Below are 25,727 nucleotides of genomic sequence, written 5' to 3' on the forward strand. Positions count from 1 at the left end.
ACTCTTACCGACTAAGCTACCGGGAACCACAGAAATTCACTCTCAAATTCATCTCATACACCGCCTAACCTCCTTTAGGCATTAAAGAATTCTAAGAGAATTAGAATTGAGAGAAAAAATTTCCGCTTCACCCAGCCGGGAATCGAACCCGGGTCACGATGCCATCGGACCTGCCAAATCATTATTGAGGTTAAGTATGCTGGGATTGAGTAATTGGAGATGAACCTGAGGTTGAGCAGTGGCCATTCAACTAAAGCTTGGCGAAGCGTTTCGCGTAATAGCCTAACGCTGGGCTGTGAGCGCGTGACGCGGCTCAACCTCGGGTACATATGACGCGCGTGGAGTTTATCCCAAGCTGGGGCGGAGTGGCGTATTTCTAGCTGGGATACGGGTTCCGAGGCGAGCTCGAGCGGCGTGATTTCTACCCGGGAATCTGTCTTGTCAGTGCCTGATCAATTTTTGAGGATCCGTCCTCATCATTCATAAATTAGCTAACATGCAACGAAAACAAGATTTGGAACTGTCTTGAAGTCGAATTATTATTTAGTCATGTATGTCGCCTTTTTTTTTTATTGTTATTTTACATCGCTTCGCCCCGGTTAGGGTATGCTGCGATGATGATCACGACTTTAAAATGGTCAGATCTCACGATTCTACCCGGCCGGGTTTTGAACTCGGAACCTTTCGCATATGCGGCAATGAACTTACCCACTGCGCCAATCCACCAGACATACCATGTGTCTCCGATGAAAGAATTAATTTTTAAATTTTAACTATCAACAAGAAATTCTGAATAATGAAATTGAATAGTAAATAACAGCCCGAGTGGAAGTTCAAATCAGGATAGAATAAGAGACTAACCAGTAAAAGCTGACATTGATCAGTTTTGGATCAGAAATGTAACGCTCATTTGGATCCATGCCTGGTCAAAATTCTAGGATCTGATGTTTCTGAACAGTACCGGCCCCGATACCTATCTAGTCGATATTTGACTGGTCAGAATAGGATCGCAATTCACTCCGCCACATTGGATCCAGACACTGCATTCAGAATCTCATCAGATCCTGATTCGCAAGTCTAATCAATAAATTCTGACCAGTATTTGACCTAAAACTGATCTCGATCAAAGTTAACCGAGTGATATTTCCACTCAGGAGCAATAACCGACGTTGAACGACTTTCTGTAGAACTCTTGATGGAAATAGAAAAGTTAAATTTGAAAAATTGATTTCGGAGAAGTTAAATGTGAAGAACAGTGTCATCTTCAGCTTGCTCCCTATTTTTATCCCAACTTCAAGCATTATTCAGGGCAGTTCCCAATACTCACTCCATTTGAGCTGGAAAAACGGAGTATTTCGATTTTCTTTGATTCTCAATTTTGAAGTAAAACATTGAAGGATGCGAACTGGACCAGAAATTTTAAGTCTAATTTTACCAGTTTTGATTGATCAAAATAGGATCAGAAGTGACTGAGCCATACTGGATTCAGAAAACCCGTTCAGAAACTAACTAGATCTATATCCGGGAGATCTGATCAGAAAATCCTGACCAATATTGGATCTAACATTGATTTAGATCCGGACAAGCTGACCGAAACTTCCATTCGGGAACGTTTCTTATTTGGGCATGAAGGAAAGATGTAAAGGAAAATTCGTAAGCTCACAAACAAGGCACCACTGTCTTCGATCAACGCTACGATGGGAGGGAAAAAAGTTGAAATTCACACAAAAGAAATTTTTGTTTCATAAATATAGCTAAGATCACACCCCACTGAAAATTTTTAATTTTAGGGGCCTTTATCTATCGTACTGATGGGTTTCAATTTTCTGTTTTAATGTAAAAAAGTAAGAAAAAAGTAGGGTTTCATTTTTTTAATTGATGGAATCTTCAAAAGTATCCTCATGCCGCAATTCTCAATCAATTGACTTGCATATATGTATAAATGTTGAAAAATAGTTTTTTTGCGAATCCTCATTTTTTTGGGTTTTTGGATGTTTTTTTCCTTGAAATTCCTACAGGTGAAAAATCTGAAAAGTTCATACTCCACTGATTTATGATGTAGTTGAAAATTACCAATTTTTGAAATTTTTCACCTCAGTTGATTGAAAAAAAGTTGCAAAAACTCGAAAAAGGAAATTTTCAAAAAGGGTAATTTATTATTCTGTTATATCATGTATTTGTGAACCAAAATTTGAGTCAATCGGTTGAGAATTGTGTTTTAAGGATACTTTCGAAGTTTTCGGCAGTCTCTTTCTCATTAATAAAAAATGAAAAACTAATTCTTATTTTACAAGAATATTGAAGTAGTAAGTTCATCAGAACGATCGATAAAGGCCCCTGCGATTTCGAGATTTTAGTGCGATCTCCCCTTAATGGAGGACCTGAAAAATTTTCATGATGGTATCTAAAAATTTGTGGATTCCCGCATTTTCTCGTTGATTCTGGGGGGAATCGGCGATGGTTCCTTCATTAAATCCAAGAGACTCATGAATTTTTATTGTGCTGAGACAGAATTTCCTCTGTGCTGCTGTAGAATTATCCGTATCCTCATCTTTTAATAATCGTTTGAATCGATTCCCGGACTTTTCTTCCCGACAAAATCCCCCCCCCCCTTCAAATTTTCCTCGTACGATTTCTTCCCCGAAATTTTTTTCTCAAAAACTCAGACTAGCACTATTTTTTTCTCCTTCCATTTTCGTTTCAATTGCGGTAATGAATTTTATTTGCAAAGAGAAAAAAATATTATGGTGGAGGTATCAGTGTCCCACAGTCTAAGTAGAATCTGTTATCCAATTCATCCATTTCCTACAGGAAATGACAGTTTTTTTGTCTCTTTCAGATTAAAAACTGAAAAATCGCTTAATGGAAATCGACCGGAATATAATCTGTTTTAAATTGCGTTAATTCATTGAACAGCGTAAATCACGAAACGTATCGGTGTGAGAAGAGTAAGGAGCCCCTCAATGTACTAGAGCGTCATAAGAAGGGCCGGCTGCGCACACATAATACCTCAAAATGGTGACAAGTACTGTGAGGCAGTTCAATGGGTTTAAAAGGTAACGGTACCCCCGGAAAAACTGTATGAGAGCTACTCTCCGCTAGATGGATACATACCAACCGATAGATGGCATCAGCATACAGTGATAGAAAGGATTAGTTATTGTTATCGAATGGATTTGGTTGGGGACGAGGGTCTATTCGGTCTCACCAAATGTTCATTCGTTAATAGTTAACAAATGCACATTTGAGGAGCCTTGTTTGACTCGATTTTCACTTTTCAAGTGAACCATTTGTTAACTATTAACGAATATTCATTTGGTCATATTCAACTCTACCATTCGTTAATAGTTAATGAATCTCGTTTGGAATAAATGAATCAGTCTATCAGTGTAGATGCAATGATGCTAGCCGATAAAGAATTCTATTAAATTGTGTTGGGCGCCAAACTAGGAACATCGTGTGCTTACGGAAAATAGTAGGAGTGGGAGTAGACCTAAACCATCTAGCGGGTCCTTAGAATTTGATATTGATAGAGTCTTCACTTTATGTTCCTAATTATTTATCATTCAATTTTTAAATGCTCCGTACGCCCAAGTTGTTCGGAGAATCTTAACTCTTGAAATTTCATTAGATTATACAATATAAATTCTTGGTCTTGATATCTGTATTTTGAAATTCGTCCAATGGTAGACAAGAAATGTGGCTTTTTTCATTACAGTTTCCGGTGGTTATTAAATCTGTAATTTTGTACTCCTCATATAAATATGAAAATTATTCAGGATATAGATAATCACTCCAATATCGAATGTACGGAATGTCAACGGTCTCAGTCAATTATTTGACTGCCAAATGACCCCTCATGAGGAGGTATCGTTTCGTCTTAAGACTCATCAATTGTCTGACTGACAAATTCGATCGCATCATCCACTTTTGAGGAAGCATGGTCCAATATTTTGTGATATATATTCGTATACACGCATACATACATACAGAGATGTTGTCGAAAATGGCTGAAAATCAATAAGAAGACTTCGAAATGTCAGCATTTGATGAAAAATCGAAAATCGATTTTCGGGGTGATTGTAATAATTTCCCTTATCCGGAAGCTAAAAGTGGTGCCACGTCAATGACGGAATGTTCGAGCTGTCGCTCGATTGTGAGATGACTTCAGATTTTTACTGGGAATTTCTGAAATAAAATTCCAACGTGATTGAAATTAATCAATTGGAAGATGATGCTTTTATTCGTAAACGTAAAGAAGTTGAGATTTGTCACAAAATTCTGTAGCTCAAGACAAAGCTACATCAAGGCAGATGCAAAGTGCATTCAAGAAAATCAAAATAAATCAATCCCTCGTTGGATCAAGGAACAGAAAGAGGAATTGTAGGATACTCGAACCGGAAAAGAGCTCTCCACTGTCTCAACCTTTCTCTTACCGTGCAATGGGAAGAAAAGCTAAAGCTTAAAACAAAACCCTATTACTGGTAATCAGATGGACCCGGAGATTTCTGAAAGAATAAAATAGAAGTTGAGTTTATCTGTTTTTTTCTTTTTGCTATTTACTGAAGAATCCAGGCCGTCGTGATGTAGAAGTGCTGATATGGGCCTGGGAAGTTAATTGAAAGTTTACAGTATGGTGAGAGGCGAAGTTTTATTTTTGAAAAGTTTAATTGGAGAATTTTCAGTAGTCGAATGCATACAATACGAAACATGTTCTCTTTTTCTAGTTTCATCTTATTTTATGCACTTTCAAAAAATATTCTTCGACGTTTGATGAATTGGAGCAAAAACAACTTTGAGGACGGAAAAAAAATCCATTACTACTCATTTTGCTTTACCCAGATTACATTTATGACTATAATCATAATTAATGCACCCAATTTTCTACTTTGAGAGTATAGTAGCAAGGAGCGTAATTTTCACTCCGAGTGAATTTCCAAGTCCACGCATTAGCTTTTGTATCCACAACTGCTTTTTTCCTTCATGTTTTTTATTCCCGGAGAGACCAGAGGTATAGGGGAAAAATTCTGTAAATCCACATCAAAGAGTGCTGCGTCACCGCAGCGTAGAGCAGAGGGGCTGGTTAGAATCTAGTTGGAGGTATCGATTGTGTCCTAAAAACATATCATAACCAGGAGCTCTGATAAAAATACATTTGAGAAGCCATTATCCCGAGTGGAAATTGCTTCAGGTCCACCTGAAGTACGATCAGAACTTGATCCACTTTTTGTAAGGTTCGACTGATTAAGTGATTTCTGATGAGAAGCTGACCAAGTTTTCATCGAGTGGATTGGATTCCAAAAACTACGAGCATATCAAATTTTGATCAAGTACACGGAGAGAAAAGTCAGAATTTTTGTGGGGAAATTCTAGTGCTGCACTAGAATTGAGGCGCAATGTGCCAGCACATGAAAATTTCCCCTTCGGCGCTAGAAAATTTGTTGTTTCATCACGAAATCTTCTTTATCGGCAAATGAAAAATTACTCGATAGACAAAAAAATTTTCCCCGGCCACAATTTTTGTTTTTTTTCCCTTAATTATTCATTAATAACATCAACGCTATTTAAATTAATGTACTACAGTATCAACAAAAATGAGCCTTAAACCAACGAATTATTTTTATCGATTTTTTTTATTGCATTTGTTCCACGATTACAGGGAATTACATTATCTTAAAACGTCATCACTGAATAATGTCAGTAATTTTCAACAATTTCTACGACCGGTTGTTTCACACTTTTTTTTCTCACACATTTGATATGGTTAATCACACTTTCAGAGAAAAATAAGCCCAATAATCCCTGATTATCACATGATTCTGCAGAACACGCGCTAACGTTACCCGACGTTGAAGACGTCATTTGTAAGTCTCCTCTCGGGACTCCCGAGTGCAGCTGCTCGACTCACTTCGGCGAGCCGAACGTTGCCGATGTCGCGCGGACACGTACGAGGATAGGAAGAATGGCAAAAATTCCAGTGCTAGCACTAGAAAAATTCTCCAACTGCACAATAAAATTTCTAATGTTACCAAGAATTAATCAAGTTTTTCCCACAATTTTCTACGGAATTCCCCACAAAATTGACACACCAGGAAATTTTCTAGTGCCAGCTCTAGAATTTTTCTCGTGCTTCTTTGCAAAAATTGATTAACTCACAGCAAAATTTCAGTGCTGATCTAGAATTTTTATTCTTATTTCGATTAAAATATGGGAGTTCGGCAGTTTGCGCCTCGTTTCTGGTGCCGAGCACTAGAATTTTTCCCCGACTTTTCTTTCCGTGCAGAAATACTCAGTCCAGTCGCATATATAATGAGATCAGAACCGACATAATCTAAATCAGCTGAATGCGCCCTGAATTTCAAGTTCAATCCCATTTCTAGCGGCTTCTAAATTAGCTGAATAGGGCCCAAATTATATCGAACGCTATCTAGCTCCACCCCAAAACCACTGGGAAACTATTCAGTGATTCTATATATATTCATCAAGAAAAATATTCATTGAAGTTCAACAGCTGTTTGTTAATTTATTTTTTCAACAACTACTTGATAAATTTCGATACCCAGTGGTGAAAGTTGCGTAAATGGTTGTTGAATTTCTACAAATATTTTTCCGTGGTCAGTCGATCGAGGACTCTCTCTGATTTCTCACATCTAATAATATTGGTGTGGGTTCACTTGAATTATCGATATTTATGCTGTTCATTAGAATTTATTCGTTAGATTTAATGAAATCAATTCTCTAACGTTAATCTGGCCCCCAAATGGTTCTCTGATTAGGTAAACAAGACCTAAGCTACTTCCAACATAACGAGATCACGGAGCAAAAGGCCATCATAATCACAGTTGAGAGGCGAATTGCAATATAAGGTGACGACTATCGATTCTACCACCTCCCCTACCGCCACCGTTGAGTGTACCAACGACCAGCAATTTCATCTTCACTCTCCGACGTCCTCTTATAGAGTCAATTACCTCCGCCGCTTTCTCAAGGAGACGAATATTCTATCTTATGACAGTTGAATTGCTATTCATCTCAGGGCTATGGATTTTCCAAACCCATTAAATATTAATAATTATTTAGAAGTCAATGCCCTCTGAATCTTCAAACAGAAAGATTAATTTCTTCATCCATCTCATTTCTTACTCAAACCTAGCTTTTCGGAATGATGCTCACTCTCATTAAATAAATGTTGCTACATATATGAACACTGAATTGGGACAGTTAAGTGACTACCAGGACTGTCAGACATACTGCAGAAGTTCTAATATGCAAGATCGCAGAGTATACTAGACAGAAGCGTATATGCTAATTCTCGCCGAAACTCTGCATAATGCGCGTCACAATTCCATCAGCTCGTAAGACGCGTTACGTCATGAATATAAAGCCCTGTGAACTGTGATAGATTGTGGTGAAAAATGCCGGTTACATGGATTTCCTCGGAAAAATTGGAGAACTATCAGTTTGCGGTTTTCCTTCACAAAGAAAGAAAGATGACGCTTTCGTCAAAAAATTTCGGACTGGTATACTCTGAAGCACCTTGAAGACCAATTTATCACGTAATATCTCAAACTGTTATGCTCCCTGCACTGATAGAAGGATTTAAGTGCTGTTAACGAACCGCATTAATGGTTAAGATGTCTCAATAACAGCAACTAAATTCTTGCGTCTTTTCTATCAATGTATGAGACTGTTGAGGGATTGTGGATAAGTTCCAGTTGCTCGAATTCTAGGTTTCCGAGCAATATTTCTTCTGGAAAAAATCATCTTCTAACGGTTCTCCAAGTCAATATTTCGTTTTTGAAAAAAAAATTTCACCAACCAAAGAATTGGGGGGGAGAGGAAAGAGGTGTAAGGGGCGGAGGGATAATTATTAGGATGATTGTAGTCGTTGATCATATTGTAGATTTAATACAATACTATCAAATACTGTGAATATTATTAATATACATAAACCAAATGAATATTTTTGAGAATGACACAATGGCCGAGTGGACAGGGCGGACTTAATTATGTCCGATGAAAGACGAACACTTTCATTATCAATTCAAGTGTGTAGGAAATTAACCTTTAGTATTGTGCGTCATTCAAAGTAAAAGCTGCTGAAGTGTGTCTATAATTTTACGTGGAGTCCAGTCACTGAATGTGCAGCCTTCCTTAATCCAAGCATGAATTTTGCAGTATGATTCCTTTTAATCCAAGTATGGTTTTGACATTCAGTGGTAGGTCAAAATTGAAAAAACAGTTCCAATTATTTGTTTTTTGTGCCTACAATTCGTTACTTCCCGCCCGGGGTGACGCAATTAGCAGTAGGCAGTTAGCGTGTATTTATCCCAGAACCTGATTTATTTTAACAGAAAATTTTCATTCAGTGTTGCCATGCAACCAAATGGAAATATCCGAACATTATCGAAATAATTCTGCTCCCACTCCTCCGAAAAACGTCAAGTACTGCATTCCTATTGGTTGATATTCAGATAGGGGAATAATCAATTAATACAGCCTTGAGGGGCCAGCGCACTACATTAGTGGGCAGGCTTAGCTTTGGGGTGCTAAGCAGTGCTGAGAGTGATCACTAAGTGGAGTAGTAACCACGAGAGAACACCTCGGAAAGAACGATGGTTGAAACTTGGAATGTAAAAATGAGAAGAAAAAACAAGCACGGGTTGGAGCCTTTTTGGTAGAAGCCATCTGACTAATTCTTTACGTGTTATAACTCTTTTTCTTTTTTTCATTTCTACCATTTACATGGGTAGTGAGTTCCAAATGGATCTGTGCCAATTCTATTTTTAAAAAATGGAAACACTAATCCCGTTCAGATGAGATATCAACAATATCACAAAAAAAATCGGCTTGCTGATTCGAAAACAATATCTTTTTCTGTATCGCTTCTCACGATTCCTCGCCTGGGAATTGGTAATGTATACTTCCCAAACTCGGAAACTTGAAAATCACTACAAAAAAGTCGGTCAAGTAGTTTTCGAGATATTGATCAATATAGTTTTATACAAAAAGTTCAATATCTCTGGAACCACTTGAACGATATCGCTCATTCAAAATACCAACTTTTGGTATTATAAGAGCGATAGTCATACCAAATTTCAACTTCCTATCTCAATTATTTGTCAAGTTAGGGAAAAAATGGAAAATCCGCAATATCTCGATCTATCTCTATCGATCTAGACAGAAGACATCAAGACGAGTATTTTGAAAAAAAAAATGAAATCAGTCAAATAGTTTTCGTGATATTGATCAAAGTAGTTTTATACAATACATTGAATATCTCAGGAACTACTGAACTGATCGGGCTGAAGTTGTGCACCGAACTTGAGCGTAATAGCACCTATTTTATATATATTGTATATTTTCTGAAAATTGGTAACCCAAAAACCGAACTATCAGACCCGGACATCAACACATTTTCTAAAAACATTATTTCATCATGTTTCATAACATTCTACGTTATTTCCAAACAAAATTAGCGAATGTCGAAATCTGACGAATACAATTTTTCCAATGGGAGACAATATCCATAAAAACCAACAGGTATGCGGTAATGGAAAGAATTTTAATCAACGAATACATGGAAATCATAATTCATATGTGATTCGATAATTCATATGATTAAAAAATTTACACAATCTATTATCTATTTGGTTTTTTCGAAGGCACTTTCCCCATTATAATTGAAAATCACTTTCTAAGAAATTGTTTCCCATGGATTCCGGTCATGGTATCCTATAAAAGCGATGTACTCTATGGTTCGCATGTTGACAAAAAATTTTTTTTTTATTTTTCTATTTCATTGGTTTTATCGAAGTAATTCTCGATTTGAAACCCCTCCTCTAGCCTGCCTCCCCTCCTTTCTTTTCCTCTCATTGTTATCTGCGGTATCATGGCCGTCTTACTCTTAGCTGTGCCCCATTCGAGCTAGGACTGCACGGTAAACCATGTAAAACCCCAGTCGCACAGCCGGCCAATTTGTGCAGTACCCTAATATATCCATCTGTCACACTGACTACACTCTAAAAAAAGATTACTTCTGATAAGTAGGAAAACTACTTGTATTCAGTACCGAGGCGTTTCTGAGGAAAAGCTAATTTTTTTACTTGGTCCAAGTCGAAAATCGACTGAATACAAGTTTTATGCTCCAAGTACAATTAGCACTGGTGATGAGTACCAACTGTACTCATCATCAGTACTGAAAGTACTTGTACTGAGTACCGAGCTGTACTTCTCAAAAGTAGAAAAAATACTTGAGACAAGTAGTAATAGTACTCAAATCCAGTACCAATGGATTTTCGCGGAATATTACAGTAAGATTCATCATACAATGGAGATCGTTGAAAAACGAAGAATTAATGCAAATAAAATTATTGTTTATTGTTCGTTTGCCCCTCAAATGCTTGAAAATTGAAATGTACTGGACTACAGTCCAGTGTAATAAATTCTCGAGCTACAGAGATTTTTTTTTCAAAATTTTTCAAAAGATGTGTAGAATAACAATTACCAATTAAGTTTTCCAAATTTAATTTCCAAATAGTCCTTTTTTTTAATAACAAAAAAGGTAATATTCATGCGAAATAGCCAGCAAAATGATTCTCAAAATAATTGTTATATTTTATATTGAACAAAAAAATTGAAGTATTAATCTTTTGAGCTATCTTGTGTGAAAATTGCAATTTCATTATGCGACAAAGAATGAAATTGCCTATTTAGAAGTCGAATTTTGAAAAAAAGTAGCTCGTAACCGTTATTCTAGACATCTTTTGAAAAATTTACAAAAGGAAACCCCTGTAACTCAAAAATTGCGTACACTGTGCTATTTTTCTTCATTTTCAAGGTCTTGGGGGCAAATAAACAATAAATAATCGTTTTTTTTCCCACTTATTCTTCGTCTTTCAACATATATAAATAATCAATCATCAATGTGTGATAAATCTTACTGGAATATCTCGCGATTTTTAAACTCATCGTAACCTCCCCTCGATGAAATTTGGTCATTGTCATCTGAGAATGATAATGATAATGAGAACGATAATGAGAATGATAATTAACGATATGATATTCCCCAACAAAATAACCAACAACAAGTACTGGAATCAAGTCATAAAAGTACTCGCGAGAAGTAGAAAAATTACTTGCTCCAAGCATTAAAAGTACTTGTGAGAAGTAAGAAAAATGCTGACAGGAAGTAATAAAAGTACTTCCTCCTAGTACTTTTCCNACTACACTCTAAAAAAAGATTACTTCTGATAAGTAGGAAAACTACTTGTATTCAGTACCGAGGCGTTTCTGAGGAAAAGCTAATTTTTTTACTTGGTCCAAGTCGAAAATCGACTGAATACAAGTTTTATGCTCCAAGTACNGTTTTTTTTAGAGTGTAGATGGAGACACTAGGCCGCTACACCGTACCTAACGCCAGCAATTTTTTGTGCGAGCAAGGTGTTCCGAAGCGGTCACCCATCCAAGTACTACCCCAGCTCAACGCTGCTTAGCTTGGATGTCCGCCGGAGCAACACCTCACTCACCTAACCATTACAGTCGGTCGCATGTTGACAAAATCTTAAATCACCCTGATCGATTCTACCAATATCGTGAAAACTAGTATGCTCTACAAAAAACGTTTTCAGCACAGTTTTTTCCAAGAGAAAATCTATAAACCATCAACGTGAAGAAATGAGTACTGGTAAACTTGGTGGAGTCCTCGTAAACCATATAAGAGCCAAGAAATTATGTACCCGGGGAGTGTATTATCGTTTTCCGGGATTTATGTTTTACCGATCATCGCAGAATTTTGAAAAGAAGTGTTGAAAATGAGGTCGATCGATAGATCTCATTTTCATAAAGATACCATCTCTCAAATTTGCAAATTAGCTTTTCCCGAGGGCAATTCCTCTGAAAACATTAAGTATCGATTCCAACAACAATTGATTTTTCGTTGTATGTGGAAGTGTATTCTTGTGATTGATGACCTATGGTAATTGAAATTGAAAGTGAGGTGCAACGTAATAGCACTCGAGGATGGCTTGTTAAGGTCAAGATCACAACTGATCCGTGTGATTGTTTTCGCTATTAATGAAAATAGTCGGGGTCAGTGAGCATTCATCGTTCCAAGGAAGGAAGAGAGATGACGTTTTTTCCTCGGTTGAAATGGAAATACGGGCGATCGATCAATCACAGAAATAATTGCTTTCACGCGTACCTAGGAATGTGGTCAAATCAAGTGTCACGGAAGATCCCTTACAGCCCAGCGTGATATCAAGGCATTATGGAACGCATCATCGAAGGCATCTTACCCCCCGGTATACCATATCACTGCGTCGCCTAATGGCTGACATGCCGGGTACATTATGCACATTCACTACTCCTCTCTTCAATGTAGCCTTCTGACACTCCATTTGATTTATCACGTAGGGGAGATATACGCATTAGTTATGAATCTGAGCACTATGAATATCAAAATTTTGATGTGTGAAGAACACTTGTACTCAGGACGAAAATGAAAGCAAGGGACACAGGACGCATCTGAGAAATTCCTCATGATGATGTTCGCAGATTCTGAAAGCTCTAGAAAAGTGACAAATAACTAGCGGCTGGGTAATTTTTCTATGAAGTTTTGCTGAGATCCCAAAATACGCAAAAAAACTCTCACATATATGCACGGATTACGCATATGTCTGAATTCTGAGGAGTACGTAAGATGATCTTCTTACCCTAGCCGATTAAAATGATTATTAGAAGGTGAGGATGTTATGTCACAGATAAGTGAAATAGCCAATCATATTGTGACGTATGGAATCAAGTCTAAACGTCGATTATTTTATTCTTAAGCAAATAATATTTTTAATATTATTTCCGTTCAGGAATCTGATAGAATTTCAGTTTCTGTAAGTATGGACTGCCGTATCTAAACAGTCTTACTTGAGTCCAGTTTCCGTCCAAAAACTGTTTGACTGTATTGGCGTCTGGCAATGACAGCAGCATGGGTTAGCGTGTCTTAGCTTCTAAAAACTGTGCGCAGAAAAAAATCCGGTGTGGACTCCTTGAGACACCGATTGGTATTGAATTAACACCAGATATTACATACGATGTCCTACGATGCGGTGTAATTTCAACACCGTAACTCCACACCAAAAACGGTGTGAACTCATTGGTACACCGATCGATGTCCATTTAACACCAACTTTTTTACTGTATGAGAATGCTTAATTTGTGTTTTTGGGTTAGCAATGAGTTACAGTCTCAAAACGAAGGCAGATCACGGTTAGAGGCAGAACAGGACAATCGATCCTTCTCTTTTAATAATAACTTGAACAACTTGATCGTGCGCACACTGAACCCGTTTTATCCTCTATTGTCTTGTAGACATTAAACAGTTTTCTGAACATTATATTATTAATTATTAATTAACGGAGCTGATTATTTATCGACCTTTTCCCACAAAACCATTCCAATTGTGAGCGGACTCCCCTTAGGCTCTAATCGTAAAGGTCAGCTGGAAGCAGAAGGGTCAACTTGACGACCCGAGGATTCATCTTTGGTTTAGGTTGACTCAGTAACCCCTAAAAACCTCCCTCAAACGTCACAATATCCATACTTTCAACATCAAATCAATGATTGAATGAAATCTCTAAATTTGATATATTTAAGGTCAAAGTATTACGAGAATTGTGACATTTGAGTATTTCCGGGTCCACTTAAAGGCGAATCGTAGCCCATACTTCCTTTGTCTCACCAGAGGACTCTATCCAATACCTAAAATGGCCAAACAATGAGGCGCTCCTATCCAAGACAGCCCTAAAGGGCGCACAGAGTTCGTCCAAGGGTAAAAACAGTCGGTACTCGTCAGACCCCCCAGCGAGAAACCCAAATAGTCGAGCGACATTGCAGCCAGTTCACTAAAACTTACTTCTACCGAGTGAAATACGCAAGTCGTTTTGCACAGAACCTACGAATTAATCTTTCAATTATAAGCAAGAATGAATATAAAAAAATATATGTACATCTTGGTCAATAGGTCGTTATGAAACATTACGAAGTATAGAGCAACAATAAAGCTCTTCTCATGTTCTAGAAGAATTTTGATTTTATAAAATCTCGTTTACTTCCATGAATTTGTGTCAAATAAACATTAATGATATAAACATTATCGGTGTGTATCAGTTATTTTCACCCCGATGAATTATCCATTTAAATTTGAAAAATATATAATACAGTGAATCAATAAAAAATATTCAATAATAATTCTTTGTCAGTACAACAGAAATTCATGAATCTTTTAGATTTAAATTAATAAATGGAAAAAATTTTCAATTTTGATTATCTGGTCGTGTTATTCTTCACAGATTTGGAAATAATCAATTTTGAAAGCCAGCGTTCACATTCAGATGGGTCGATAAGATATATCAACCCCGTACGTGAGGGGTAAAAAAACCTGCATCAATTACCTCGAAAATCAATGAGAACGAAATGTAGAGATCTACAAATATCCATGTGCCACCATAGTATTTTTCTGGCATTTTACTTGCAAATTTCATGGAAGTGCACGAAGACATCTCGTGCGGATTTCGAATTTTTTCTGTGCTCCTCTATAACGACACTTTGGAGACAGTTGTACCACATTTCCGATGCTGAGCATTCCTTCTCTCAAGTAAGTCGTAAGTCCTTGAAGAGGCACTTGCATTAATTGAGTGTCACTTATCGGATTGCAATCCAATCAATGACACAACGAGATACATGAAACGATGTGAGTAGAATGTCACCTCAGGAGATGAATCCAGCACAAACTAACTGCCTGAAGGAGGAAAGGAGAAAGAGTAGGATCAAAGCTGTCCTCCCTCGATTGGGGTCAGAAATCTGTACCCATCACTAGAGGGTGATCCTTCATTTTCGGTGATGATGGAGGAACGGGATGAAGCTAAAGACCGCCTAGAGTCATCTTGAAGGAAACTTTCGATCCTCATCTGAACGAGAGTACATCATCTGCCTTCCAAAGAAAGATGAGAATGCCCGGAAGATTAGCGGATAAAAGAAAACTCCTTATTTTTATTGACAACACACTTCTGGAAAATCACGACAGCAATTAACACATCTCAAGAGTATAACTCTACCACCGTAAAACCGAAACTTAGATACTGAATTAGCAAAACCACTCCGGGTCTCATTAACCTAAAGAAACGATGACACTGTCCCAAAAGGAGGATAAGATGATTCCCGGAGGTTCTCTCGAGAAAATAACCGCGGTTATGGGGTACTTGCCACAATTTTCTTGGGTAAAAAGCTACCCTGGGGTCTTCCGACTTCTTTTCAAACTCAAACTTCGGAAATAGTATCATAGAAGTTCCCGTCGGAAAAAGAACCTTTAATTTCATTGCAGATGATCGCAGAAACTATGTGGTATTGTACTACCAGTTACAATTCTCTTAGTAGCTGAACAAAATCGTTCATATTATGTTCACACAATGTCGCGTAAAGGATTCTCTAATATCTGATGGATGAAATCCTGGCTGCTCCAATAGAATTCTAAATTTAGCGTCAGGTGTAGCTTTGTGAGGATCATGTATTTCGAACTCTGTATAGGCTTTAAAAGGCGCAGAAGATGTCGTATGATGGAATATAAAGCGGGAAAGATATGATTATATCTCTACAGTCAGATAGTAATCCACATTAATAGAGAGATTTAGTTGCTGTTAACGGGCTTTTAAATGATGGATTGGTTACTCCTCAATCGAGTGGCTCAGTGATTTCCAGAATCTGATGATTCCTTGTGATTTCCTGGTGATTTCCGTGATTTCTCAAATGATTTTTGTGATTTCTCCATCGGCATTAGAAATTATGATTTCTTTTGATATCTTGTGATTTCCATGATTGCTTGTAGATTCTAATGATTTCTCGATTTTAAGAAATCAATGAAAAAATCGTGATTTCGAAACCAGAGTGAGGGATCTGTCGATAATGGCAGTTTTATACATGACATTACAATACGTAAGGATGTGAAAAACTTCATAGCGTCACATTTCGAGATTGGATTATTTCGAATGCACCGATACCATAAAAATTGTAGGCTTGAAACTGTAAAATCAATTTCGATTTTTTTTTAAACTTATCGATTATTTCTAATGATTTCGGAAATCACCTGATTTTTTCATAATTTCTATTGATTTCCGATGATTTCCAGAAATCTTTAGAAATCACTACCGAAAATGGCAATCACTTGATTTCCATTAATTTCCGGTGATTTCTTCCTTGATTTCCAGCCGAATCCTCCAGTGATTCGCAGTGTGATGATTTCCTAAATGATCAGCCCCTCGCTTTTTAACTATTACCATGATTTGTTAATGTTTAATTTTCATGTTTTGATTTTTGAATTCATAATAATTTTTGGTTGAGCAAGCCACTGAAGACATTAAGCTAGTTTTTTCCATACATACCTGAGTCATAATAACTGATCATCCAAAATCATTCAAACTGGCTGTAAAGGAAATTCCTGAAGTCATAGTAATAAATTCTTCACTTGTAGCTTTTTCCAATTTGGAAGAAGCTACAATAATAGGGAAATAAGGAAGCCCGCAAAATAATTCTGTTCTAGAAATAAAGTTATGCTGTTCTAAGTCTGTCCGAAAACTGATCTTAAGTGACCGAAAACTATAAAAATTTGAAGTGTATTGTTAATAGTTCCAAGCTACCACAACATCTGTAGATAAATCAGATGGTCTCATATTTATAACGAGAAATATGTATGCAAATTGAACTGGAATTGTTCAGAAATGCTTAAATAAAAAAAAATCAAATAAAGTGACCGAAAACTAGGTCGTTGACAGTAATATATGCTTCGATAACATGAAGATTGTAATCAATTTGTTCATTCATCATTACCCAACGTACATCTGAATAGACATATTAAACATGAAGCACCCGATCAATACCTGCGAAAAGCGCATGCAAGTGTAAATAAATACTGCATTGATTTTCTCCATGAATTCCCAATACAGATAGCATTGCCAGGAATTTCAATATTCACCTGAATTTTAAGAATTTCCGGGGAAAATGCAAGTGAACAATCTTTCAGCAGCGTCATAAATATCCGTTCAATACCGAAAACTGGAATCTGCGTGAAGGAATACTGCAAAAATCTCACCATGAGCTGACGCTCTGACGTCTGTAGTACTTCAACGAGCGTGAGTATTATTTAAGCAATAATCTGTTCCAAAAATTCTCAAAATTTGCGAGGTCACTTCATAAGAATTACCCAGCCTTCGGTAAGATGCAAATCGAATTCCCAAATCGCCGTTCAATTTTATTACTCCAATGGTTGAGATTCTCGCCTCCTGGGATTTCACGTATGTACGATATTATGCGTATTCCCAGAGGTCGCAGTGCATTCAATAAATCTACGAGTTGGTCTTTGCTATGACATGCTCTCTGAATCCAACATTTCGAATTTCATGGTCATTTATCATTCAGCAGTACATGCTAAAGTATAGTTCCCACAGAACAAGGAGATAAGGATAGTCATGCTGTTTTAGTTATAACGGGGGAAACCTCAGAAATTTTCGAGATAAGAGTGAATGTGGGACTGTGGAAGCTTGTGATCCATCTTATATTTTTCTATTCCAACGTTGTTATGATCTCGATGATGATAATGTTTTCCGTTCGGAAGCGTTCGAAGAATTGAGAGTTTATATTCAAAACGTTTTAGGAGGGAATTACATCACGACCGAAAGTTATATCAATACGAAAATTATTTGAAAATTAAGTATAAACTAGGGGGGTCACTGGCTCGCTCCGCTCACCAACCCCCATATGATCCCATATGATTCCCATGTTCCTTATTCTGACCCTCGTGACCCTCATTCTGATCCTCATTATACCTCTCATGACCCTCATTTTGACCCTTCATGTCTGATCCTTAATTTGAGAGTCTTATTTCGAGCACCACATTTTCATCACCATTAGTCGATTTGGATTTTTACAATGGAGAGAGATATTGAGACCCTTATTCTGACCCTTGTAACGCTTAGTTTCTGACCCTCACGACCCTTATGTGGACCCTTAGTCTGCCTTTGTGGTCCTTAATCTGATACTTATGGGCCTTATTTGGGTCCATAATATGACCTTCATTATAACCTCCGTGACGCTTATTTTGACCCTGGTGACCCTTAGTTTCTGAGCCTGAGTTGTTGACCCCCATAACCCTTATGTGAACCCTTGATCTGAGCTTTGTGGTCCTCAATCTGACCCTTCTGACCCTTATTTGGATCCTTAATCTGACCCTCATTATAACCCTCCTGACCGTTATTTTGACCCTGGTGACCCTTAGTTCCTGAGCCTGGTTTTCTCATTCCCATATCCCTTATTGAGACCCTGACGCAATTGTGATGTATCGCTACACAATTGCAGAAATCACTGTTCTGCGCGCAAATTTCTACGGAGTGTCATATGAGCAAATCGACGCCAAATCAGCAGGCCAAAAAAGTCGATGCTGGGGATTTTTGTCTCAATTTTTTTTTCTGAAATGATGGAGATTAGACGAAAATTTTGAAAGACGAAAAATTAAAAATAGTGATAATTAAGGGAGTTATGATTTTTTGAAAATGGCTAGTTTTTGTTAAAAAAAAAAGCTTTTGTCCAAATTTACCTGAATATCTCCGCGGGGTTCCAGGCAAACGAATCGCCCTTTGGCATAATCAAAGAACATAAAAAACACTTCAAAATGAGACGTCATACATCGCATTATCTTCTGTTTGACAGAATTTATACAAGAAAACGTTTTTTTTTTCAATCGTTAATTACTAAGAACCACAATTTTTGACAAATCTGAGATTTTCACGAAAAATTGTCAATAAAATGAAAGGAATTTTGCCGCCAATTAAAGTTTGTCCTGCGCCGTAGTTCAGCGGTTATAATTTTTTTCAGTGGGCCAAGTATTCAAAATGACCGAAAATCGCAATTATTCTTGCAATTATCTGGCAAATGAGTGAATATTCAATTGAATAATTAAAAATGAGTCAATCCAATTCTATTCTCGACTATCAACAAATGAAAGCTCTTTAAAAAATATATTTCCATTGCATAATTCAAGAAATAGTAATTTTTCACTCAAAACATCGTACTGAAGACAAATAATAGAAGATATAATGACTCTTACCTCTACCATTTGCTAACATTTAATTGAATATTCAATTTCCGTAAAATCTTCTTGCATAAAATATCCAACGAAGATTGTTACCGGTAATTTTTTGACCCCGACGTGAACATTAATTGGATTCACATAGTAATGCCATTACGTAAGAAGGTAATGATCGATCCAACTTATTTTTAAATCTAGGGCCTCTCCAATTACAGCCGGTGTTGTCATGTATCCCGCAATAAATTGATGTTCGTTATTATGGAGTCGCTTTAATTAATAATCGTTCAGTACTCACCCTAATGGATTTGCGTTGACCAACGGCTTCGACACATGGAAATCCACCGCACTGAAACACAAATGTAAATCCATTAGATATTTATAAATCAAACAGACAATATGAATTGAAAACCCATTTGCTAATTTCGAATTCCATCAATGTTTACGCAGATTTTTAGGGACAGTCTTTCAATACTGACAGCAGGATTAATTCATTCTGTACACAGAACAAAATCCTGTCGTCAATAAATTGTATGCATATCCGAAAGATTCACCGAATGAAAAATGTACTTCTCAACAGTACCAATCGGTACTTGGGGGAAGTTCACTTGTGAGAAGTTCGAAAAATACATATCCCGAGTATTTTTCGTATCCTTGAGTGAAGTACTGAGACGAAGTAGCTTCACTACTTTCTGCTAGTACTTTTAATACTTTTCACAAGTACGACAGGTACTGGTGAAAAGTAATTTTTGAACTTCTCTCAAATAGGGGAGAGTGGGGTAAAACGGCCGATATTTGCTTTTTTAAAAAATGTTAACGGCTTATTCAATTTTAAATAAAATGGTATAATTTTTTTCCATGGAAACTACACTTCTTCCCCTTTAGAATGAGCCTAGAGTGATCTCAATTGATGAATTTGTTTCTGAGTTATGAGTATAAAAAAAAGTGAAAAGGGACCGTTTTACCCCACTCTCCTTTATTTTTATGACTTAATTTCAGTGCTTTCAATTGATTACTGCATTGAGAAAAACGAATATTTGCGACGGATAAAATGAGCTTTTTTGCATATTTTTGTAAACAGATGGAATCAGGAGAAGATATTTTGTCAGAAAAAGTCAGTAGATTGTGATTTTCATGGGTGTTTTCTAAACCAAATTCATTTCCAATTTTGAGAATCGCAATTCACGTTCTTGAAATCGTAATTTACGTTATTCTGACCATAATTTACGATCTTAAAAGCGTAATTTACCCGTTTGAGGAAATCGTACATTAGGTTTTTGAAAACGCGAATTACCATTTCAACTGTCTGTTTACTTGTGCTCCAACATTTGGATCTTCACTTGTAATCTTGAATGAATTCCTGAAAAAAATCCTGAGTACTGGATTTGAGTACTATTGCCACTTATATTGCATTCTCTTGGTACGGTTGAACTGAACCAGCCACCCTAGTGGAAAAACATAAGGCAGAGGCGTGACATGCCTGATCAGAATTTCGGATCGGACTTGATCAGTTTCTGATCGAGACCTGAACAGAATTTCCACTCGGGCAGGTACTCAGTACAAGTACTTTTTTTACTTGTCCCGAGTAACAAAAGTACCTGTGACAAGTACCGAGGTACTTCTCACCAGCACCCAGGTACTTGACGCATGATACTTGCATCCAGCTCTTTTGTGACTTCGAGGAAGTACAAAATTTGCCTTTTCCCCAGAAACCCTTTGGTACTCGGTAGAAGTACTTTTTCTACTGATTAGAAGTAATTTTTTTTTTGAGTGTGAGGGGCCATTCGTTTACAACACGGAGTCGACTTTTCGAACCGAGTCAAGTGATTTGTGTATTCAAATATCCTGGATTTGAGACTAAGCAAGTCGAGAATAAACTCCCAGAGGCGATAATATAAATACTACTCAATAACTAACTAATATAATTACCCGGAAGACATATAAATATCTTACGAGAAGAATTACTACTGCGGACATTAGCATGTTTTGGTGGAAACTTCCTTCATTCCCTACAACTAAGGTTCAGCACGACAAAAGATCTCTTCCGGGGAACATATTATGTTTCGGCAGAACTCATTTCTTCTCTCAGTGTCAGGCTTTGAAAAACCTTATTTTATGGTCAAAATAAAAACGTAAATTATGCCTAATCAAAGCGTATTTTACCTGTTTCTAAATTATAAAATTGAAATAATATAAATTATGAAAATTTTGCCTACACGGTTGAAAAAAATGAAATTTCATCGACAGTTGGCTACACTGAGAAAAAAAATTTCTAATATCTGAAACATATTTTTTTGAGAGAAGTAAATTATTTTCAATGGCTTAAATCTCAGAATGTGTGCACTTCACGGAACTCGAATAAATTTTCATTCATCACTATCGTTCCGCGTTACGTCATGAATATTTTACATATTGCAATATTGGAAGTGCATAACGAGAAAATCATGAAAACAATAAAAACTAGAAGATTTACGATTCTTCTACGCGATTTGAGTGAGTTCATTTGCGACAAAATCATACTTGAGTACAAGAATATTTTAAAGCATGAGGCCTTTCTCGGGTCATGTGAGTTGAGATGCCTGAGAGAATTAAACAATTGAAAAAAATTTACTTGTCTCAAGAAAATATGTTTCAGATATTAGAAATTTTTTTTCTCAGTGTACCAATTTTCAGGATAGTGACACTAAATATGATTTTAGGGGAAAAAAAACATGAAATTTCAGGTTTCACTGAAAATTTAGTAAAATTCCAGAATCTTAAGGGGCATAAAGACGAGAATTCCTTAATTTATTTCAATTTCCAATCTAGTATAAATATTCAGTGTTGAATTGCATTGAATTTCCAGTGAAATCTGAAATTACATAGTTTTTTCCCCCTAAATCGCATTCAGTATCACTATCCTGAAAATTCAAGAAGATATTTTTTATTTAATGTTTAACGGAATTTGTCACAAGAAGCTTGTTTGTGACTGGCCATCGCCCGAGGGCCTTCAGCCCTTCCAGAATATATTGCCCACAATTTTCTGGTTTTCTATTCATTTTCAGGAAAAAATGGAACGGAAATTTACAGTTCTGTTTTAATTTTCCACGGGATTTTGAATTTTTAATGACAAGATTTCCTGAAATTTCGGTGAAATTGAAACACAATAAAACTTTTCGGAATTTGGCACGGAAAATTCAGACAAAAATTTTTAACAGTGTAAACAAAGCGTCTTTTATATTTATCAAAAATACGCAAAGATCATCGTACTTTGAGCGTAATTTACGAATACTAAATCGTAAATTCCGTCGATGTAATCGTAATTTACGGCGATTTTGAGCGTAATTTACGCTTCAACTTCGATCGTAAAATAAGTTTTCGAAAGCATAAAAGACGACTTCTTAAACGTAATTCACGTTTAGGTTTTTCTGTGTGTGATTTTCGGCTGGTCCCACAGCCGAAAATCACCCACAACCGTTTGAAAATCCTGCAGGGGGTAGAACGTGTTGAAATATTATGCGCAAACATTTTTTCTCTAAATTCTAATTCTCTTTCAATTGATTTAATACCTAAAAGTGGTCGGTGGTGTTGTCTGACGAATTTGGAGAGAAGATTTCCGTAGTTCCCGGTAGCTTAGTTGGGAGAGTGCCCGGCGCGTAACTGGGAGACCCGGGCTCGAATCTCGGCTGGGCGGTGCGAGATTTTTTCTCTCTAAATTCCATTTCTCTTTGAATTTTTTTCGGGACTATATCAATTTTAAAAAAATTCAATTTCAGCTTAAAGCAAAAAACCACTAAACGACCGCTAGACCTAATAAAAATATTTGACTACAGATGAATATACATAGACGAGAATATACATTGTAGAACCTGTCCGTTCACCGTAAGCGAAATCTCCATATCAGTGCAGTGTGGGCATCGGAAGAACTGGGAAAATACAATGAGAACATGCAAGATTGAACTTCACGAAAGCGCGTAAAGAATTCATCGCTGGAATACACGAAGCAAGAGTTTCTAGAAACGTAAATCTATCCAAACATTTCGAGTTTATACGATCCCTGCAGTTGGTCCTATTTGGGAGCTGCACTCGAGGCTACATCACGGTCTCTTCGTCACGTCCAACGAAATAAAGGTAATTATTCGGTGAAATGTGGAGGTTATTCATATATTTACATACAAATATTTTGTGTAAGTTGGTATGAATGGGTGTTTAGAAACCAATTCAATAGCGAAGACGTCAAACGGTTTAAGTTGATTCGACTATTGGTGAGTTTTTAATAAATATCTCGGAATCTAAGGTAGCTAAAGAAAATTTCCCATAACCTTTTTGGAGCTCTCCATTCGCTCTACAAAAAAGGTTACGGCAAAAATTTGGCTAGCCCATGTAGGAAATGCCAGTGTTGGACACTCAGGCAAGTACCAAGCACTTGGCGTTGCCAAGTGCGGCTTGGTCAACGGTTCGGCCATCTCTGAGGGCCAGGGTTTGAGTTTCGAAGGTGGAGCGAGTAACCGAGTCTTAATTGACAAATCTGGCCCAACCTTGAATCGTTTCACCGCTTCGCTACTGAATTGAGATAAATCAGGTGATGATACACGGAGAGAAATAATTCAGTAAAAATTACGGAACAATTCACGTAGGGTTCAGGTAAGAACCCTAGTGGAAAAACATAAGGCAAAGGCGTAACATGCCTGATCAGAATTTCGGATCGGATTTGATCAGTTTCTGATCGAGACCTGAACAGAATTTCCACTTAAAATTCGTAAGTGTCCTGGTAGCTCAGATGGTAAGAGCACCCGACGCGACATTGGGAGGTCCCGGGTTCGATTCCCGGCTAGGAAGGCTACTAATTTTTTCTCTCAAAAAAAATTAAATTTAATTAATGCCTAATGATGGAAGGCGAAGAAATCCTTAGTGGAAAAACATAAGGCAGAGGCGTAACATGCCTGATCAGAATTTCAGATCGGACTTGACCAGTTTCTGATGGAGACTTGAACAGAATTTCCACTCGGGAATGGCCAAGGCTGACGATGGGAACAGGCCTGTGCAAGCCTTGCCTTGACGAGCCTGAGTAAGGTAAGCCTTAGCCAGGCTTGATTTCATCGTTAAACACAGGCTCAAACCAAGGGTAACTGATGAGGCCATTGTCGAGGGTCATTCCAAGCCTGGCTCAGGCTCTACATTTTGAGACTGAAATTATCAGGGCTCAATGAAGGCTAGGTCAATCCATATATATTTTTTTTCTGCTGTTTCGTTTTTTATTTCAAATAGTTGACTGAGAAATTAAATCGTATTGTTATTGTTATTTAGCCTTTTATGTTTCTCAATGGAAGCAGTCAATGTTACAAGAATCCCTTGGAAATGAGTGAGATCCTAGTTTAATAATTAGTGGAAGAACGTTTACTTGTGTTTCCAGTAGTTTATAAGAAAAAAATATGATCTTGTTTTTTTGGTATTATTCAAGTGTTTCGGTTGATTCACATCCAACTATAATTATTTGAAACTAAATTATATCCTAATTGGGACTCGAACGGTTCGCGAATAGTTTCTGATATAATAATTTGATTTTTATATCGACAAACGCGAGATAATGGAAAAAATTGAATGTTTATTTCAGCCATTAGTTTATGACGAAGAGATCTCCGATTTCATTTATTAGCGCGTTATTCAGTCACTTGGGAATTACTCCTTTTATTTTTAAACGTGGAGAACAGAAGAATGTTCACTCATGTTTTCAGTTTATGAGAAATGTATTTGATTTTTTTTTGCATTTTTCAAGTTTTCTAGTTTTTGTGAAAGAAGATGAGGAAAAGTGGAACATTTGTCATCGACTCAAAATCCCAATATCTCCGTTGATAGAGAGAGATTTCAAGGTTCAGAGTCGATTCCATACGTTCCACTTTGCCCCACTTTCCCCTACATCTGACTCATTAATTGAAGCTGAATTATTTCTGATGTGAGACTCAAAATGTATTCAAAAAGTTCATTGAATTGTATTCAGTTATTCATTCGTATTTGTAGTTTATAAAAAAGATTTAGAAATTGAGAGAGGAGGAACAAAATGTTTATTCATGTTTTTAGTTTATAAGAAACTTTTATTTGTGTTTCCAGTAGTTTATGAGAAAAAGATATGATCTCATTTTTTTTGTATTTTGAAGTCTTTTAGTTAAGATACATCTAACTCATTAATTAAAACTGAATTATATCTCATGTGGGACTCAAATTGTATTCAAATAGTTCTTAGCATCACGATTTTCATGTCGGAAAAATGTGTTTCTCTCAGAGAAGAGTCGAATGAGTCTTACACAAAAGCTCTTACAAAGGTTTCAAGAGGATGCAACGGAGTATCGATCTGCGCGATTGATAAAAAGCAAATGTCTAATTTCTTGTGATTTATACGCCACTTTCGAGTTTAAGAGAACCAACAATATGAAAATAGTACATTACGTAACTAGTGCGGAAAGCAGGCGGTTACAGGAGTGATACCGCCTGCTGTCCGCACGTGTTGCGTATACTATTTCATATGATAAGTGTGTGATGAAGTTCGGTGGTTGGGGGGGCGAGTGGGGGGTGTGGGGGGCGAAGCCCCCACGAGAAAAGGGGGTCCAGGGGGCGAAGCCCCCGG

General features: G+C 37.0%; 1 protein-coding gene across 1 annotated transcript in view; it reads right to left on the reverse strand.

Moving 5' to 3' along the window:
- LOC107047949 (neurexin-3b) overlaps positions 1 to 25,727 on the reverse strand; it is a gene marked incomplete at its 3' end in the record, with an annotated part of 300,303 nt that overhangs the window by 236,516 nt on the left and 38,060 nt on the right. The window contains exon 2 of the mRNA XM_015270882.1: positions 19,425 to 19,475. Coding sequence (XP_015126368.1) covers positions 19,425 to 19,475 — 51 coding nt within the window. The remainder of the gene's footprint in view (positions 1 to 19,424; positions 19,476 to 25,727) is intronic.

Source organism: Diachasma alloeum, unplaced genomic scaffold (assembly GCF_001412515.2).
Source record: "Diachasma alloeum isolate Michigan unplaced genomic scaffold, Dall2.0 Dall_scaffold_78916, whole genome shotgun sequence".
NCBI classification, from domain to species: domain Eukaryota; kingdom Metazoa; phylum Arthropoda; class Insecta; order Hymenoptera; family Braconidae; genus Diachasma; species Diachasma alloeum.